This window comes from Chamaea fasciata, unplaced genomic scaffold, assembly GCF_029207755.1.
Source record: "Chamaea fasciata isolate MVZ Bird 193981 ecotype frontalis unplaced genomic scaffold, bChaFas1.0.hap1 SCAF_2, whole genome shotgun sequence".
Classification (NCBI taxonomy): Eukaryota; Metazoa; Chordata; class Aves; order Passeriformes; family Sylviidae; genus Chamaea; species Chamaea fasciata.
The window spans coordinates 52,074,161-52,095,054 of NW_027094087.1; the positions used below are offsets into that span (position 1 = coordinate 52,074,161).

The 20,894-nt window shown below is 41.2% G+C and overlaps 1 protein-coding gene across 2 annotated transcripts; it reads right to left on the minus strand.

Moving 5' to 3' along the window:
- Nucleotides 1-438: 438 nt before the first annotated feature.
- Nucleotides 439-20,716, minus strand: MRPS31 (mitochondrial ribosomal protein S31). 2 transcript variants are annotated; one of them, XM_066176083.1, is made up of 7 exons: nucleotides 20,697-20,716; nucleotides 17,034-17,321; nucleotides 16,162-16,320; nucleotides 11,536-11,682; nucleotides 9,235-9,308; nucleotides 4,826-4,969; nucleotides 439-797 (listed from the first exon to the last, which is right to left on the minus strand). In XM_066176083.1, exons 1-7 carry the CDS (start codon nucleotides 20,699-20,701, stop codon nucleotides 586-588), a joined length of 1,029 nt encoding a protein of 342 aa, XP_066032180.1. In that variant the 5' UTR covers nucleotides 20,702-20,716; the 3' UTR covers nucleotides 439-585. The 2 variants fall into 2 exon arrangements, with proteins under 2 accessions (XP_066032180.1, XP_066032178.1); XM_066176081.1 differs by lacking the exon at nucleotides 20,697-20,716 and adding an exon at nucleotides 19,551-19,613.
- Nucleotides 20,717-20,894: the final 178 nt, after the last annotated feature.

Genomic DNA, 20,894 nt, shown 5'->3' on the forward strand with positions numbered 1-20,894 from the left:
TAACTCACCAGCGTTGTACTATGCACATATCTCAGGAATATAACAGCCTTTCACTGAGCACATGAACCAAAAAGCGTACCATTCAAATCACTTTCTCATTACCAAGAACTTTAAAATGAACCAATAAATATAGTTAGTGAAAGCGGAGAGAAAGGATTAATACCATCTGAACACCCATGTGGTCTATGAATTAGCAAAAGGAAAGCATTGCAAGTTTTCCAGAATGGGAAAGATGATCCAACTGTCAAGATACAGTCCAACTGTGAAGGGTGTAGGAAACGGAACTAGACCTAGGATTTTGTATTGCTGAAAGACTGGCTTCAAATTTAAAAGACAAGAGTTCCAATAAACTAAACTTTAAATGCACATTCTACAAAAGCCATACTCTTCAGCTCCTTCTTTTGCAGTCAAAAGCATCTGCACACATGGACACACATGTAAGAAAAGATGACCTCTCAGTTTATTGTTTCAAATACAACTTTCAGGCCACATGATCACTATGCACTGACAGAATTTCCATCCGTAAGAAATCATCCCCCTCAACATAATGATTCTTCATTTCAAGGGTAAGCACTTTCCCAAATCTCAGATCTCTTGAAGAAGTTCCTTCTTTTCCTCAAAATACTTCTGAAACCACTCAATATGCTCAACCTTCTGCTTAACACTGAGGTATGGATTTTTTGAAAGCCCACAGATGACTAGTTCCATGAAGTGGCGGACAGGTCCTTCCTTGGGAAAGCCTTCGAGGTGTTTCTCCAGAAAGATATGTTCATGAAATTCAGCATCATCCTCCATCCCTACCAGAAAGACAAAGCAAAAAAGACAAAATTGTTATCATAATATAACAGCAAGTTTAACAAAGTAAAAAATAATATAGTTTGAAAATAATCTTAAATTAATAAAATTAATGGTTCTGCTCGCATTTCTAAGAATATGTAATATTTAGATCTATTTTCTGCCTTGAAATCTTGATAAAAGCCTCATGCTGGGGTGGAAGTAGGAGGAATAATTATAACCATAAATCAATCTTCTTGCTGAAATTCAGTTTGTTCAAAACTTGAAAATTTTGATTCATCATTGGTACCACCTTTTAGATTGCAGACACTTTCTTCATGAATTTTTAAAGAGAACACTGATTGCCTAAATTCTGCAGAGGATTAAAGAATAGAAACTAGTCTTTAACAAATAAGGCAACCTCATAAAGTATCAAGTACTGAACAGCAAACAAACACATGTCCATTCCAAGTCATTCTTTTAACATCCTATTGCTATCAAATGGGCAAAGAAATTTGTTTTTCTGACATTTTCTGAATCTGTGAGTGTATGATGATGTAGAAGTATTGTGTATCTCACCAGCTGCTTTTAAATCATAGCCATCACCAAAAATGATGCATTCAAAAGCCTCCACAGGACATGGGAAAAGGATTATTGGAGATAGGGTAAACTTTTGCTTCTCGTCCTGGTGGTCTCAAAAATCCAAGAGAACTAAACCAAACAAACTCACTACTGAAAGAATCCGAATAATACAGATAGTGAAATTTGGCCTTCTGGATGCTCTTCTTCTGGGGACAGATACAGGGTATCTGGAGAGACTGTGTCTAATAAAAAAAATTCACCAATTTTCATCTTTAACCCAAAATAAGCAATTTAGAGTCTCACAAAAATGCAGGTCAGGAAGAAATATTACATTATGTCTTCTGCTCTCCCGTTTGTCAAAGACTGCACATGGTTTGGGGATGAAGTGTTAAGTCCAAATATTTCAGTTAGACCACATATTTCAGTCCTCAAAAAAGTAAAGTGTGCAGCACAGAAAGGGAGACCACAACTGCCCAAAGCATCACAGGCTGAAGCCTCTGGTGGGAACAGATTAGATGAGATGACACCCCTCTCCCCTGGCAAGCCCTGACTCCTGCTGCAAGCCTGTCCCTCATCCTCTCTTGCATTGTCCCCAAGAAATGCAATCTGAAAGCATGTGCATAGCAGAAGGCTATAGTAAAGAATTTTCTTTTACAACATCAAAGCAAGATGACACCTACTCTCATATTCTATTTCCAACCCCCCACATGCTACAAAACAGAAAGTCTGGGAAATTTCTCCAGCTAAAACACTAATACTTCCAAGATATGACCAACCTTGTCTTAAAGATGTCAATCCAAACACCGATGTTCATCCCTTATAGCAAGCGTTGCTGACCGGCAATAAAGACAACTGAGTATTCGGATGTAGTGAAAAAATGTCCCTGTCCATGGCAGAGAGTTTGGACTAAATGATCTTTAAAGGTCCCTTTCAACTCAAACTATTCTATCCTTTTAGGATTTTTAGAATTACATCAATCATGCTCATCAGTAGGTCCCTAGAACAGACCCAGAGTTAGTAATGAAACCCCAATGCAATGGTTGTGTAACTCTGCAACTCTCTTGGCAAGATAATCCAATACTTCTCTGCTGGGAACAGCAGCTCAGCTAACCAGCAACTAGAACAGGACTTGGTGAACTTTTGCCTGCAGAAGCCATCAGAGGCACCTGAGGAATTAATTTTCTGAGACCTTCCTATCACTTGTGCAGTAACAATCTCTGGCCCACCAAAAGAATTTGCTCCTCGGAATGAGGTGCTAAGGCAATTCCCACCTATAATCGGCTCTGTCCTTTTTAGCTTTTTGAGTCATAAATGCATAGAAATAATAAATGAGGCACAAATAAATGTCTTTCCCAACTTTTTGCCATGGCAATCATGGAGCAGCATTAAAACTACTTAGAAACAGGAGAGGCAAGCAGAAAGAAGGAGGAGTGAGAACAGTGTTATGCAAGCTATACTAATGGTTTGCTAAGCTGGTAAAAATTAATCAGAGGCTGGAGAGATGGAGAGGAAAAAAAAGGTAATTTTCTGTCTAACAGTGACTTCAATTGCATTGGACAAGGGAAAGGGCATGCAGGTAAGAGCAAACAACAGGGCAGTAAGGTGGGGGGGGGAAGACTGCTGCTGGCCACTGTAGCAAGCCAGTATGTCTAGCCACATCTTCAGATGTTCTCTCCAAAATCATTTTAAAAATCATGACCTCGCCCTGGTGCCACAAAGCACAGCACAGTGCCTTGGTGAAGCACTCTAACGAGAACACCAGAGCTGTTCTGGAGCCAAGAAAAAGAGTTATAAGAGGTTCTCTCTCTTTTTTTGTATTTGGTTGAAAACTTTCAAGCCTTTCATAATGCTAGAAGTTGAGTATACGTGCTTCCTCAACAGAAAATTTAATTGCACTTACATTTTTAAAGCCACATGTTTTTGGCATAGAAAAATAATCACACATTTCTGGATACAGAACAAGCTGAAGTAATCTCCTCTTATTGGGGGAAATTGCTGTTACAAAACTGCAAAATTAACAACAGAAAGGGGCATCGTTCTTTTGCAGAGGAACTGAAATCACAGCATGTTGACATACTCAGAGTGAGGTTCTCAAGCTTTGAACTGTGCTTTGACACACCTGAGGTGATGAACAGCCTGCGGCTGGCAGTCTGATAGGACGGAACTTAGTGACTTGGTATTTCAACCTGAGAGGTGACAGGTTTTGGAAGGCTCCACTGGAATTTTCCACATGACTAGTCTTTGTGGACAAATCAATAAAGATTCTTGTTGCACTTGTATGTAAAGACTCTTTGTGCGCTGCCCGCCCCATCCCAGACAGTGCGGTTCCAGCCGCACGGCTGCCACAGGGAAGCCACGGCCCGCCAAAGACACTTTGTCAACTGACGGCCCCAGACAGCAGGGTTCCAGCCACATTACAACAACACAAAAACCATTGGCCACCGTGGTTTTAAGCTTGCAAAAACATGACTAGAGTATACTTGGATTTCTACATGATGGAACAGATCAATTCTGGGAGCAGTGATTAAATTCTGTGAAGAAACTGCCAAATAAGATGAGAATAAATACTAAGAAACAATGAAGCACAATATTCAATTTGCAACTTCAGCACAGGACAGATTTTCAAAGACTCCCAGCTTCAGATACTAACCTGTTTTGCTTTCAGCGACTGAATCATTACAAAGTAGTTCTGTTTGATGTCTTAAAAGTCTTTTAAAAAAGCCCCAAAACCCACAGCCAAGCTCTCCCTGAAGTTATAAAGTCCCCTTTCCTATACTGCACACTTTGTGTAGTTGTTCTTCACTTCTTTAACATTCACTCTCTCTGCTGGCATAACTTCACACGGATCTTTTTTTTCTTATGGTAATAAAAGAAAATACTGTGCACAAAGATGCCTAATTAACATAGATGCCCAGGGTGAGTGAATACTGTGACTGTTTATTCTTATGAAACAGACAGAACAAAGGCAGCAAACAACTGTTTAACACTCAGCCTGCCCAGATATAGAACTGGCAGATAGAGCTGGTTAGAATCTGGCGAGACACTTGGTCCAAGAGCCACACCAAAGAACAGAATCAGCATTATAAAACACGCACGGCAGCTTTAAGATTCCCCAACTTCTGCTAGGAGCATAATCTAAAGAAGTTGCAGAGTAAAAGGTGTTATGTAAGAGACTTGAACAGCCCTTTGGTGTTAAACACATCACGGGGGGAGAGAAGGAGTCGCCTCCCTTTGGCAGCAGCCAGTCCTCAGATCAGCCAAACCACCCGCAAGACTTCACCTGAGGAGTGCCAGAATGAGTTCATCTGAAGCATCTCTGATCTGGGACAGTCGGGAAGATATGTTTGTTTACTATCAAAAGCATGACTCACAGTTGAAACACTATGTTAAAACAGTCAAAGGTCAAACATGCTCTAATTTTCAGAAAAGATAAACTGAGACAGAAAATAAAAGCTCACTGTGCACATACCAACTTCATTGTCAATCGGGAACTCCCACAGTATTCCTTCTTTTGTCCACTGGATCATCTCCTCAAAACCATTTCGGGGAGGCTGTGCAGTTACTGCTGCAACCTCCTTTGCAAACTCCAGATCCCAAATTGTTGGTGAAGATACTAAAAAAGAAATTTTGTAAAAATCTGTCAGCAACCAAAGACTTCTCACTAGCTAAGTCAAAGTCCTTTAACATCAATCTTTACAGAGCCTAATACTTTCAGTACTGCACATTTTTCTACCTTAGATACCAGCATCACCTTCCTCAACTGAGAATTCTCTGTTGACATGAAAGTTCATTAAGTTCTCAAATGTCTGATGAAAAGGTATTCTGAACTCCTATGGGAATATTTATTTTCCTATCTTTCACATAAAGCAATAATCTAATTTTTCCACAATCATTCTTTGGTTTTGTCTTTCAAAAAATGTGGATACAACAAATTCTGAACTTGACTGGTGCACTGTGCTAAAGGAACCTTACTTCTACAGTTTCCAGGTTCTTCACAACTACATTCTCCTTCAGGGAAACAACTCTAATCTACAAGGGATGGCAATTGTAGATTGCCATCCCAGTGCTCCTAAGTGTCCCAGTTTTTGTCTCTCGGGCTGAGAAACCATGATTTCTTACTCTTCCCAAAGCTAAACAGTTCCTTTAGGGATGTATCTTTCCTGATGCCTTTTTTTTTTTTCCTTTTTTTAAATCCAAGTGCACTCATATTGCAGCAGATACTGTTCTTAAGGAGTTCCTGTCCCTCCACCCAGGAGAACTGGTCACGAGCCCAGACTGAACCGCTTCGCTGAACTGAAGGGAACAAGCTGTTACCACAGGACAGGGAGGGACCTCTGGGAGTGCCCTGGGCTGCCGTCGAGTGCTGGCCTAAGCTGCATTTCCCTTTGTTTTCCTGCCTCCCTCTGGTATCAGTTCATCCTAAGCTCCTCGGAATACAGATCTTCATGTGAATTCGAATATTACAGTCCACCTGGAGTGGATCATAGCCAATAACGTATTATTCTACTACTCCTGAGCGTAAGTACTTGAGGCCAAGATATAATTCCATCTTTGGTTCAGCGGCTTACAACTCAACTGAATTAAAAAAGAAGAAAAATCTCCCCCCACCTCCTTTAAGACAAAACACAATGAAAGGGCAAACAGTATTTTTACATACAGAAAACCGTTTTCAGGGTTTTTTTGTGTTAAATCATAATACAATATAATTTTTCAAATTATTCCTTTAGAGGAAATTTCCAGAACTATATTACCAGAGTGACTACTTTGATTTGAGGGCTGGAGGCAGGAGTAAAATACAGCTACAAGACAACATGAGAAACCATACCAGAATGAAATTATTGTCCACATCATAAAGAAACTAATAAATCCTTTAATAGAGGAAAGCAGAACCTCATTTGTCAAGCTTGCAGTAGAGGTGATAAAGATTATACTTTCACCTCAAGAAACAGAAAATAATACTGACATTTTACATTAACAGTTATGAAGAGTATTTTCAGGATGGCAATTACCTTTTCAGTTAACACTCAAGTTTCCAAAGTCAATACTCAATACTTAAAACAAAACTTGCTTTTCTGTTAGATCTAAACAAAATTTAACCCATTATCTCCTTTAATATGAACCAAGACAGTGAAAACAAAGGAATCAAGGTATCAAGTATCACACTGGTATTTCCCAACATTAACGCCCCAAAAAATGTTTGTCATCAGGCTTAGTCAGTAAGCCAAGTAATCAGCTTCCTGGTCTAGAACATATTGTAGATTTCCTCAAGGCTACCTGGAATCAAACAAGGAAACACCACACAAAAAGCTGAAAGAAGCTTACTCCTTAACATCTAATTAAAATACAATGAAGCCCACTTGCTCTCTTAAACAATTTGTACACATTTCAATTTTGTGTTAAAAAAAAAAAGGGCACCTCAGCCTTTACCTGGGGTGACTACTATGAGCCATTGTGTCTGCGTTCTGTCCATGCAAAAAAGAAATCTTATATTCTCACCATTTTACCTGAGTAAATTTGATTCAACTCAAAATCCATTTTCTTGAACACCGTTTTTGTTAAGACAGTTAAACACTACATCATTCATTATGGTTTTTACATGTAAAATGGACCAATTTTAAGGATATTGGCAGTCTTCAAAAACTGAATCCCATTCTAATAAACAGCTTTCATAGAGGTGGCTGTATTCAGGAAGTTCACAGCTGCTTGAAAATATGTGAATGGCACTATTTGACATTTTACTAAAACAATTAAGTAATCAAATTAATATCTCCCTGCAGTTTCAAGTGTGAAAAAAGGAGAAAAAAAGATAAAAATACACTCAGCTAGAATCTGGCAAAAACTTACAGTTCTACTCTTGAAACAGAAACAAATACTCATCATTTTGTAAGATTTTAGAGAGGAGTACTATTTCTTCTGCTGCTACTAGCTTTACATAAAGTTCTAAGTCACTACACTGAAATAAAGTCTATCTTTTAAAAGGGCCTCAGAATAGCTGAGGGAAAACAGCATATTAAAGATCAATGCTAACGATGCAGTCTCACTGTTCACAAAGAAAAGTGAGGGACACAGTTCTCTACATGACTTGCCCATATTCACAGTCTCTTGGCCAAAGCCGGCCTGTACTAAAGCCAAGTCTTCATGAGTGACAGGGATCCCTGTTAGGTAGCATTAAGACTGTTCCTGCAGACCTGTGCCATTCAGTGAATACGAAGGTGGGTCACACCTGTTTTGACTGTAGTTTTGGTATCTTTTATCTTACATGAGTTTTGGCACGTGTTTTTAGTGGATAAGGAATTGGTTGGGTGGTCATATCCAGATGGTCCAGGCCTCATGGACCATTCCAGAGCTCTATCCAGACCATGCAGTCAATAGTCAAGAGCTCAATGTCTGGATGGAGATCAGTGACAAAGCTCAGGTGTTGCTCAGGAAACCATTTTAGACCACTATTGTTCAATGTCTTCATCAACACCACAGACAGTGGGGTTGAACACACCCTCAGCAGATTGCAGGTGACACCAAGCTGAGTGGTGCAGTTAACGTGAAGGACAGGATGCCATCCAGAGGGACCTGGACAAACTCAAGGAAGTGGGCAAGTGCAAGGTTCTGCACCTGGCTTGGGGCAACCTCTGGCATCTACACAGGCTGGGGTATGAATGGACAGAGAACAGTCCTGCCAAGAAGGATTTAGCAATACTGGTGGATAAAAAACGGGACATGAGCCAGCAATGTGCATACACAGCCCAGAAAACCAATTAGAATCATAAAATGAAGCGTGGCCAACAGGTTGAGAGAGGAGATTCTCCCCCTCTCCTCTGATGTGACCCCATCTGGAATGCTGCAACCAGCTCTGGGGTCCTCACCACAGGAGGGACATGGACCTCTTGGAGCATGTCCAGAGAAAGGCCATGAAGATGATTAGTGGGATGGAACATCCCCCCTAAGAGAGAGCTGGGGTGGTTCCTTGTGGAGAACAGAAGGCTCCAAGCTGACTTTATTCAATCTTTACAATACTTAAAGAAAGCTTGTAAAAAAGATGCAGATAGAATTTTTCGTAGGGCCCACTGCAAGAGGACAAGTGGTCTCAAATAAGAAGAGGGCAGATTCAGACTAGACAAAAGGAATAAACTTTTTCAAATGAGGGTGGCAACATACTGGAACAGGTTGTCCAGAGGAGTGGGAGATGCCCCATCTCTGGAAACATCCAAGGACAGGTTGGGTGGGGCTCTGAGCAACCTGATCTAGTAGAAGAGGTACCCGTTCATTGCAAGGTGGGCTGGAAACAAATAACCTCTAAAGATCCCTTCCAACCCAAAATTTCTACAATTCTAAACATATATGAAGAACTTCACTATAGGTGAAGCAAGGTATCGTTTGTCAGCTGCCAATGGGATCTTTCCAGGTCCATCTGGAACACCAAATAAAAGAAGGCCCCACAGCAATCCAGTGTGTAGTCTTGGGTTCCTACTACCCTGCTTACACTTAGCCACCAGCAGGGCATGCTTGTTTCCTTGGGACCACAGTCTCACATTTCCTTGCAACTTGACCAAATAAGCTGGAGCTTAATAATAACTGGTCAAAACCAGTCCTCCAGGCTGGTTTTACACTCACAGAAATAAGACTGACCTTTGTGACAAAAAGTCAGTTATACCCTTTAAGTTGACTAACAGAGTGCCCTGATTAGCACAGAAAGCATTTCATTACACTGCATGGAAGTTTCACTTGGTAAAAATCCGAGCTACATCAAAGTAGTCATTTCTTTTATCAGGTTGAATGCAGAAAGTGAGCAGGTCACGTCTCATCACAAAAACAAATCTCTTGATATTCTAAAAATGCAGAACTTAGCCTCACTGCATTTTTCATTACTGAATTTCCACTAACCTGTTTTCAGTGCATGCTCTGGTTCTGTAGAAGCCTTAGTGAATATATTAAGCCTCTTTCCTACTTTGAGACTTCTATAAACAAAAAAAGAAAACTGATATTTAGTATTTCACAACACCTTACAACAGTGCCAGATAACAAATTAAAAAGCACAAAATATTTTCCTGAACTAACAGATCTCTGGAGACAAAAAAAAAAAAAAATAGTGACTCTCACTAAATCTTCAGGCTTGTAATCAGAGAGTGTTTATGGCTTTACTATTTATCTATAACAGAGCTTCTCAAAACATTTCCATGTGAAAGAACAAGCATAAATCAAGCACTGTATCTGCAGTCAATTTTAACTGGAATATTTAGGAATCTGAACAAAGGTAAACAGTATCAAACCACAGTACTTAAGTGATTTTACAAAGTTGTGACTATCTGAAGACTTGGGTTTTTTCCCCTGTAAAAAAAATATTGCACAATTCAGGAATAGAAAAGGCAACAGCTAAATCAAATAATTCCTGCTTTATGACATAAATAGCCCTTATGGCAGCCATCTTCTCTGCCATACAGAAAATAATCAGAGTATATCCATATGATGTATTTTCAACACCATCACCCTCATGCTCACTCTCATGAATATAAAAATATTTCACCCTAACCATCTATTTTCAATCACATTTATCATTACTGTAAGCTTATACTAAAAAAAAAAAAAAAATTAAAATACAAGAGTTCAACAAGTAGTCAAATTCTTATAAAGGAAAACAAAAAAAAAAACCCAATGTCTTTAGAATCAATTATGTTTTTAATCGTATTATCTTCCAGGTTTCCACTGAAATTGTAACAGTTCCTTCATTTTGTTATTACATATCCACTGTTACCCTGTCAAGATTTACCCCTTCTGACCTTAAAACTCTACCCTTCTGGATTTAGTGGAGATTTCAAATGGCCTTAACTACTTCTGCAAACCTGCTCTTGTCATATTACTTTTTAGTGATGAAACTGCCCTGGATCTATTTCAGCACAGAACAATCTAGTTACAGAGCCTTAAAAGAATGTTGATTCAGGATTATATTTTCCTATCTGTGTGTAACTCCCAATGACATAGGCCAAAGATAAGTGCATGTCTTGGAAGAACATTTATTTTAAAACTACAAGTTTAAATTACTATAAAGCAACATCATTCATTTCATTGCACTGTACAAACTCGACTTAAATTTAGGGATTCTTCCTAACCCATTCTTTTTCTACTATCAGTTGACAAGCATATCATTAGATTTTCAGGTATGCAGGAGGGACTTAGGCCCGGAACTGGAGACAGTTAATTCACTACATGGATTTTAAAATCTATTTTAAAGTGCTGTTTCTGAAGTTACATACCAAGCACAGTTTTACCACACAGAGAATACCATACATCTACTCACCCATGAACTCATGCTTTTTCTCTCTTTATTACCCAAATTCTGTCTTCACCATGATCTATCTAAACACAAATGATTCCCTTAATTTTCAGGCCCTACCCCCAAAAACCAGGGATTAATTTGCAAAGTAAATTAACTACAAGAGAAGTTAATCTTACTAAAAACTGCTAAGGAAAGAATTCATTGAGGAGGAATGCGAGCATGAGCCGCCATGGGAAAATCCAAAGACTACAGGCAAGAAAAGCACAGCTGACAGGAGTAAACCAAAAATGTAACAGCACTCCTTATCCACTAAAAATAGAGTGGCCACATAATACAGCAACAAAATAAACTTAAGGAATACCCTGAGATCACATGTAAATTATAAACTTAATTTCACAGACAATTATAACAACACAGATAATAAAGAAATCAATTACAGAACGAGGTGATAATCTATCAATCAATCAACTTTAATATCTCTTTAAAATCCCAAAAGAATGGATAAAAAGTTTCTAAACACAGAACATTATCAAGTCTTGCAGAGGAGGAAAGCAAGTTTTCAAAACCTCCATTTCCAAAGAAATTAAGAAAGTGACATAAAATTGTATTAAATGCACAAGTGAAAATAATTTAAACTAGTTAAAACAAGCAAAATTACATTTCAGCACCAAGTATGTTTAATTATCTAAAATGCAATATTAAAAAATGCACATTACTGTTAGCTGGTTGCTATTTATGACCTTGTTCTCACCATTTATTTCAATGCTAACAGTACTTTTCGCGAAAAAAATATTTACGTAATTGCTTTAAGCTCTGAAGCACTGCAATATTAATATGTACAAGTAAATTTAAAACATTATCCACTAGTAACTGCATGCTCCTTGCACTGGAAGTGAACACAGCAAAAATACCTCCTGGAGTCCACAGACAGTGCCGATGATCCTTCACGCCGTAATCTTTGACCATCCTCATCCAACTGCAAGGAAATGCGACCGGACATCCTCGCACCCCTCTGGGCTGGGGACTGCCTTTTGATTGTCATTTCTGAAATAACATTGCTGAAATGAAAAACATGAAATGTAAAAACTCAACAGATTGACAAACCAAGGAAGCTTGTCATATGTATTAACTGGAAACTCCATTCTCAATTGGTTTCATAAGCTTCTGTGAGACAGAATTATGAATTCCACAGAAAATACATCCATCTTTAATCCATCAAACATTCAGGGCTGTTGTTTTAAAACATTTGTTACACTCTGCATATGAAAAGTGCTACTTTAGCCTATAAAATCTACAGTTAATGCTTTAAATTACTTAGTTTTCAACTAAAAAAAAAGCCATATATCTGTATACCAACATTCACAGATTGTACTAGGCACGTTTTGCTTAAGCAAATGGGCAATTTCTCTGGATACAAGGAGAAGGCTGAAATAGGGAGGTAAAAATCACCATTTTTTTGGACAGGAACCAACAGTGCCTAGGGACAGAGCTATGCTGCTGCAGACCAAAAGGAAGCTTGCCTTCACACATCAGCTGACATGGGCCAATCATGCCACCCTAATAAGTAGGTCACCTTTCCTGATCCACTGCAATCTGTTGCATTGCATAATCATTTTACAGCATTAACAGATCACATCTTCCTTCGTAATTCTGGAGTGAAAATCATACGTGAAGAGCAAATGCTCTGATCTCCTCCAGCACCGTAGGCAGCCCATTTTTGCAAAGGGCAAATCACAGCCCCTTTCTGGCCCTGCCCGTGCACTCCCTTCACTGGCAACTCCACTGGCAGGGAAAGGCCAGGCTGGTAACTCTTCCTCACAGCCTCCTCTCCACCCAACCACTTCCAGTCACACACAGTCATCCCAAATCGCAGAGCTCAAGTTTTAAGACATAAATATGGTCTCAAAAAATAAAAAATAGGCCAAGTCGCAAATACTGCGTTATCCATTTTATAAAAACCTGAATGAAATTCACACTATGCTTTTGGCAGCTTAAGTCAAAAGAGATTTTAACTGACAAGAAAGAAATACTTCTGGAAAATTGTAAAAGCTAATTGCCACAGAAACACAGCATGATTTCTCTTCAGTCTTAGATGTGGTTTCAAATGGCAGAACAAGAATAGCACAGCTCTTCTAGTACCTACTCTGAAAAAATGGCATCTGAAAACAAGTTTGAAATAATTTAATTTTAAATAAAAAGCAATCTCAGATTAGCTGCATATCTCACACTAGAAATTACTCTGTGAAGTGGCTACTGGCATTAGTGAGCTGGTGTTGGGCCAGAGGCTTGACACACTTATGAGGGTCAAAGGGACATAATTCCTAAGGTTAGGCACACACAGCCCAGCCTAACAGCTTGACTCAGCTGTGACCTAAAAGGCTGGTGTGTTCCCATGCTTCAGGGGACTTAGGATTGCTCAGAGAAGCTCTCTTCCCTGACTTACTTGTGGTTTTGCTCTGTAGATGTGGAAAGACTACACTACTGAGCTATCAGAACACACAGTCAATGGTATCAGTGCCTCGCTAGGAAATCCTAATGTCACCCCACCATTGGTATACGAACATTTCTGGCAGCAACATTCATCACTCCATCAAGAAAAGTGCACGTGTACTAACAAAAGTAGAACTACAAAGATTTTTTTAACGCCTTTTAAAACAAAACAAAAAAAAATAGTTTAAAAAGTCACACTCCAACCTCAGTGTACCCACAGTAGTTAGATATTATATATTACCTCATGTTCCAACACAACATTAAAAATCAAAGTTACTACATACACCTGTCTTCCAGAGATAGGAAGTGGTAGGACTTTTGCAGCAACCACAGACTCTCTTTCCTGATTATCAGCCAATAATTATAATACTTAAAAAGAAGACCCAAGGAGCTTTGGATATATATTCCAGCCAAAGCTCTGAATTACTTTTCTTGTTCATCCAAAACAGGAGCTGAAATCATAGGGCAGCAGATTTCATTTTGGTGCACTGCTGTTGTGATTTCCATTGAGTGAAACTTCAGCTCACACTGAGGAAAATAAATTCCTGTATCGTTAATAATTTCCCCTCCTAGTGAATGCCCTGTCTCCGTGCTTTCTACAAGGCCATGAGATGACTGCATACAACAGTGACCTCTGGAGGTCTTGCTACAATCCTGGTAAAAAAAATTTGGACAAAAGATCTGGACAACATACAACTCAGTACATATTATAAATTGCATATTACATTACGTATTATCAATGGCAGTATTCAGTTTTTTGCAGTTCAGTACTATGTGGCTCTACCGCTTGTGAAACTATCATGCCTTTAAATATTATAAATAACTGAGGAATACATATTGGCTTTTAAAATGTGCCAGTATACTGAAAGCAAAACCTTCACAGAAAAGAAGGGAAAGTTAAATTGCATGTATTCTCTTACTGTCAAATAAAACTCAACACAAAATAATCACGCATGAACAAAAGTGAACGCTTTCTAATATATTAAAGACATCTTCACACACTGTGTGGATTGAGGTATCATGGAGCATAAATTACGCAAAATCAAGTCTGAGGGCTGCTGGGCTTTGTAAAATCAACATTTCTAAACACTAGTCAGAAACCTGAAAACACTGTATTTATCTCAAAGAACTAAGAGGTCAGTACTAACTCTAAAAGGCTACTATAACCAAGATTTTGTAATGAAAATAAGCATAAATTTCTGGTCCTTCTTGAACACTCACCCACTGATAAAGAGTTTCTGTTACCTAACTCTTAAGGAAGAAAACTACAACTTTCCAGCAAATGGTGGCAGGAGGAGGAGTGTATTTGCTGGGAGAAACAAGCTAGGTCACAAAGCTGCCTCAGGGAATAGAACCTGCCAACTCAGAGCACAGCAAGCCAGCCATGACACTCTAAAAAGGCTGGTTCTGGTTGAGGAAAATACATTTTTCTAACAAAAGTGCTTCATCCACAAGCACTTCATAAAATATTGTAACATCACATCTTAACCCACCAATCAAAAATACAGAGGCACTATATAGCTGCAGCTTTTAAATTTCTGAACAATTTAAACTTCTTTCAAGAGAAAAAAAACATTTTTGCTTTGACTACGACTTCCTTAGTCACCGTCTTTCTCCCACTGCAGCCAGAGCTGGGTCAGTGCTTGAGTGAAAGTGCCATAGGCAATGAGAGAGAGAGAGCCTGTGAAGCCAACAGGCAGAGAAACCACACCTGGACAAGAGCATGTGCACCCCAAGGAAGGGAGACTGGCACATTCCAGGTTGGGCACTGCATGTGTAAGCTCACTCAGTATCTCTGTGGTCCTCCAACATCTTGGGTACCCAAGTAGGTTTGAATTACATTTCAGGTGGTCATCCACAGCCCATGCCACCACTAAGACATTCATGTACTCTGCCCTTCTAAAGAACCCGGTGACAGAGAGGGAACAAGCTCCCTGGTAATTAACAGTTTAATGAACATATGCTCTGTACAAACACATGCTCCATAAAGTCCTTACATCTGAAGCAAAAATATTTTGCTTAACTTCGCTATTCACTGAGCATTGTACACCCCAGTCTGTGCAATCATCTAACTCAACCTGCTTGCAAGCATCTGCCTCTTTCTTCCGTAATTTCCACTCAGGTAGACAACAGCCACAGACACCACTAGCCATGTTTGCAGAACACTGATAATCATTCCAGCAGATCCTTTACTGATACCTACAAGTAGAAATACATGTAACCTACAAATGATAATAGATGGGTCAAGCTTAGATCCTCGGTTGGGGCAAATTCATTTTCACAGAATAAAACTAAGATAAGCAGCTCGGAGTTTGCACTGCAAACAGACATAAAGAAAGATTTCACACTTGTATTTTGGTAAAAATCTAATTTTCTGTTTGGTTCAGCATTTCACCTGGATTTAATGCTTTATTTTTTGAGTAGTTATTTGAATCCTAGCTAAAAAAAAAATAGAAAAAAAAAATTGCCTTTAAGCATCATCCAAAAGAGCCGTATGTACAACTGTTTTGAGTTTCCAAACAAATGTTTCTCATCTGTTTGAAAGCCACACTGGAAACAGAGTTAAGCCAAGAGATGAGTTTCATGCGTTGACTGGAAAGTTTTGAAAGGAAGGGTGGGGCTATAAACAGAGCTGCTCTAGTTCAGTTCTGCAGAGCTGTCATGAAAATTCACCAGTCCAGACAGAACGTCTGAAACGTCTACAAATCCATCCATTGTGTGAGAATTTTGGAAACTTGTGGCAAAAAACCCCCCTCCAAACTCACAGAAAGAGCTGTTATTTTGCTAGCCTGTCCAAGAAAGCAACGATCCTGGGCATGAAAGCCATTCTGTTTCTGCAAAACCACTTTAGAAAGATGATGGCAAAATTTAGAGAGTTTGATATAACCAGATCAATAATGTTACTAATATTCATTAATCCTAAGGATAAACTGTCCAAAGGCAACTTTTTAGTGTCACCTTTCCCACACAGAAGGTAGTCACCTTCAGGATAACATTGCAAAATCAGAATTTCTAACATAATTGAGAAAAACAATCAGTACACAGACCGTATGTTAATAATTCCCCCCTTCTTCTGTTTATCTGTGGTTTCTTCATGTCGTCTTAGTTGTGCAAGGAGCTCTGATTCTGTCTTTTTCTTGTTGCGTGGAAGGGAAGATGCAACTGCAGAAGCAGCCTTCACCAGTTCTGGACTTAAAGGCTTGCCTCTGTAAACAGAGACACAACAGATACAGAAACAAACAAACAAAAAGCCATTAATATATTTAAACAGTCATTTCTGTACTGCCATTTTATAGCTTAATAACTCGTAAGCTAGTCAGATATTTTCCCAAATGGGGGTGGCCAGTGGGAGAGGGAGGTTTGCCCTATATTGCCCTAATTATCAAATGCTGAAGGACTTTGACAAGCTCTTGTTCTCCAGCCTGGGGAAATGGCAGCCGTGTGCCACTGCACAGCCCCTCAGACACACAGCTTGGACACCCCTGGCAGCACAGACCTTTGGGGTGATAAACATGATGTACCACATTGTGGACAGGAGCAGCTCCAAAGACTCGGAAATCATGATGCCATTCTTAATTTTTTTTTCTTTTTCCTCAGTTTTGCTCTATTTTATATGAACAGTATTTCCCCTCTCCCATTAAAATAACTTTCCACAGGCAGGTGCTAATGCTACCTTTCCACAGTCTCTGTAGAAATGCCCTTCCACAATGCCTGCAGAAGAAGGCAGCACATGGCTGACAGCATACAGCACCTTTTGCCCAGATTCTCTCCTGTGATTTACTTCAGTCTACAACTGTGCACCGCACTCCCTTACAGGATTCTTTTTCACTGCTGGAAATGCTTCATTTTTTTGTGAATTATGAAAAAGAAAGTTGAAATAGGGATAAAAAGGGCTCAGAAAAGCTTGCTTTTACTTTACCGTTGGGTGTCTTCTGTAATTCCCTGAGGCACAGAACCTTCACTATCCAGGCCTTCCAGCTGGTTCATGGCCTGCTTCTTGTTCTCACTGGTTTTTAATTGTTGGAGTTTCTTCCTGTAGCTCACTTCCACTTTCATATCACCAATAATGTCTAACAGCTGCTGCTTTGGTGTTCCTGCTCCATCCTCCTGCTTCTTTGCTGCCCCTTCAGGCGAGCTTTCTTTGGAAGCAGCAGATTTCTCTTTGTCTTTGGAAAGGACACTGCTTGTGCTGAAGAATTCCTGCTTGCTAGATGACATACAAAGTTAGGAAACAGAAGTTAAAAATAGGGTCCAAGGCTGAATTTTGTAAACCTACCAAAACCCCCAAAACAACAGTTACAACTGTCTAGACCCAACTGAGTGCAGCCTGAGTATGTTAACTACATGTCAAACATGTACCTTTTGACTTTTGAGACAGGCTGGGACACCCTCTCAAACTCTTGGTTACTTATCGTTTCCTCATCACAAATACAAACTAAACAACTTTATACACCATTTATTTGTGGAGGAAATAATACAAGAACTTAGAACTTTTAAAGTACTTCTGCATTAGGTAGCAGAGAGAGTTTGAATTTACTGGTACCTGATACTTCAATCCATTGGTATTATAGAAAACCATCGAAACTCTTAATATGAGTCAATAAAGAGATCACTCTCAGCCATCTGAGAAAAGACTGTAGACACACACTTAACTTCACATGTTTTCACACTTGTGGCACTACTGCAGATCACATTCCCCTACTCTGGAACGTGGATTCTGCTGCAAGCCAACCCAGTAACATACAGGGAAGCTATTTGGGTTTTAGCTCCTCTGCTTAGTTTAACACATCACTGTAAAGCAGCTGAAACTGACACAGTGCAGCTGAGGATGTGATGCCAGGGACAGTAAGGAGCTGCTCAGGAGATTCTGCAGCACAGACACAGCTGCATTCTTTAGAATAACTACCATAAAATTCAAAGAGGTGTTCTCTATAACATTTTAAAATGCAGTGTTTACACCTTTACATTCACACCTATTTACTTCGTTTAAAAATCACCCTCCAGTTATAGAAATAAAAATATTTGATTCAAAATAAAAAACTTCAATAGATCTTAAAACACATCCACAAATCTCAAGGAATTGTGGCACACCTGTCCTCCTCACACACATCTCTCCTTGGCTAGAAAAGGAAACTGCCAATTTCAGCAGGCACTGCTTCACACTTTGGTCACTCTGCACTTGAAAAATTGTCAACATTGAACCCTAAATTTCAATGCTTAGAAGCAACAGGAAAATTTAAGGGAAGCTTCAGAACCTCATTACTGGGAAGATGGTAAGAGCCTGGCTGTTTCACACTGCACTGTTCTCTACAGGTCCTTGATAATTCAGGCTGCATGCTCCTTAAAACAATGTAACCATTCAGAAATCACAGCATCATAGAATGTTAAAGGGTTGGAAGGGACCTTAAAGATCACCTAGCCCTCATATTCCCTGCCATAGGCAAGGACACCTCCCGCTAAACTGGGTCACTCAAGGCCTTGAACACTGCCAGGGCTGGGGCATCCACAATCTCCCTGGGCAATCTGTTCCAGCATCTCACAACCCTCAAGAAAAAGCATTTCTTCATAATACCGAACCTAAAGTTCCCCTTTCCATTCGTACCCATTACTCCTGACGTAATTTGTACCCATATTCCTGACAAAGAGTCTCTCTCCAGCTTCCCTGTAAGCCCCCTTCAGAAGGGACTATGAGGTCTCTATGCAACCTTCTTTTTTTCCAGGCTGCACAGCTCCAGCCTGCTCAGCCTGAGCTTTGCCTACAGTACCATCAAAGCACAGCGAGACTGAAAGCCTCGGACACTTAAAAGCAAGCAGCACATTGCAGTTTGCATCCCTGCATTTCATCAACCATCCAGTTTGCCTTCTGCTGCGGAGCCTGGCCTCGGAAAGCAAACACAGCTGCCCAAGAACCCGAGCTGCTGCGCACACGATGCCATCACAGCATCAGTACTCGCTCAAACATATCGAGCAGTTCTGAAATGTAAAAAAAAAAAAAAAAAAAAAAATGAACGCACAACTGAGCTGTCATTAAACTAGTTTAAAATCTTTTAGTAGAAACGAAAAAGAGCTCCCCAAATGCTGCTCTTAGCCCGTACTTTGGGCAGGTACATCAATGCCCAACAGGCCGCGGCGCTCTGCTGATACCGGGTGCAAAATTACAGTCAGGTCACACACGCCGATCATTCACACCGCTTCAAGAAGGGAAGGACGGCAAGGAGAGCAATACGAGAAACACGGCCCACGCCACCCCCCTCTACCAGACTCCATTCCCCGCTGCCTTCTGCCCACCGGTGTCACCGCCACCCAGCCCCGGTAGGCCAGGTGAGCCCCGTCCCTCCGAAGGCCGCGCCCCGGGGCACGGCCCGGCTCACGGCAATGCCATGCCGGACCGGCGCCGGCCCCGTCCGCCCGGTGAGGGTGCGGGGGAGACCGGTACCTGCGGGCCCCGAGCAGCCGCACCGCCAGCCCGCCGCCGCCCCGCACGCCGCCCCACATCGCCGCCCCGCCACCGCCGCCCGCGCTCCCCGGCGCCGCCGGCCGGCAACACGAGCCGCACACGGGTGTTCCGCGCAGCGGCGTTCCGCCCGGCCCCGCCCCGCAGCCGCTCCCGGGCAAAGCCGGCCTGGACAGGGCGCTCCTGGTCGGCTTTGCCGCTCGGCGCCAGGAGTTCGGGTGTCAGGAGAACACTGCCAGCGGGTCGAGGGAAGTGATTCTGCTCTGCTCGGCCCTGCTGAGACCACATCTGGAGTGCTGTGTCCAGCTCTGGGCTCCTCCGTGCAAGAGAGACATTAGGTTAAGGTTCACATCTTTCTGAAACGTGCTTCGAAAATGTCCCCAAAGCCTTCACTTCATTAGTGCAATCTACCCTGGAAAGGCCAGCACTGTCCCATCTCTTGCAGTTGACTGCAGTACATCAGTACACAAACCATCGTCACCTGCGGAAGGCCTTACGTGCAGCAGCCATCCCACTTTTCCTCCATACGGTACTGTCCTGCCTCACCCACCTCTCCCAACAGTCTGAACAGCATCTATTGCAAGGTGCTGGGGCAGTTTTGATGATTCTGCAGTTCTGGCTGCTATTCTGGGACAATACTTGCCAAGAACCGCCATTCATCCTCCCGGACAATGAGGATTTCCATATGAATTAGGAAATGCAAACTGCCCCACTGGGAGCAAATGGTTTGCCTGTGGTTGGCTGGAGATGGTGCAGGGTCCAAGAGACAGCCTTGGACTGCGGTACCCTGCAGAACGGACAGAAACACATCCTGCAAGGGAACCCTTTCCTCTCCCACATCAGGCAAGTTTTCAAGTTTCCATGGCACCCCCCTGTCAGCTTTCCGTCTCCCAGAGGTTACACATCCCTCCACTGCCAAAATACTCTATTGAAGAGGAGGTGTGCCACTCTGTCACACAGTGGGCCATCAGTCCCAAAACCAATGCCACATACCCTTGAGTGCCAGAAAGCACTTCCACATTCCTGCAGAGCTCTCACGAGTTAAGGTGAGAGCACACATGTCCCATTTTTGTCATGCGTAAATCCTATGAGGGGAAGCTCGAGGTTAAACTCCAAACAAATCAATACCTCATCTTAGGAGAGTCTCTCAGGAGTTATGGCAGTTCTCCCACGGTCTCCCTACACACACCAAGTGTTGTTACTTCAGGGTATGCAATTCCTCCACAAATCTTTGAAACAAAAGAAGTGCTCCACAACAGCGGGGTGCGTGGGCAAGCAGTACGGTTTGGCCGAGCGGCCACGGGTGCAGGCAGCAGGAAAAGCCAC

Bases quoted from the DNA above. Each gene is read 5' to 3' on its own strand.
- MRPS31 (XM_066176081.1), bottom strand. From the start codon at position 19,609: ATGTGGGGCGGCGTGCGGGGCGGCGGCGGGCTGGCGGTGCGGCTGCTC. The intron at 17,322-19,550 runs GTACCGGTCTCC...TATGTCATCTAG, and splicing joins CGGCTGCTCGGGGCCCGCAG to CAAGCAGGAATTCTTCAGCA. The intron at 16,321-17,033 runs GTAAAGTAAAAG...CTCTGTTTACAG, and splicing joins ATTACAGAAGACACCCAACG to AGGCAAGCCTTTAAGTCCAG.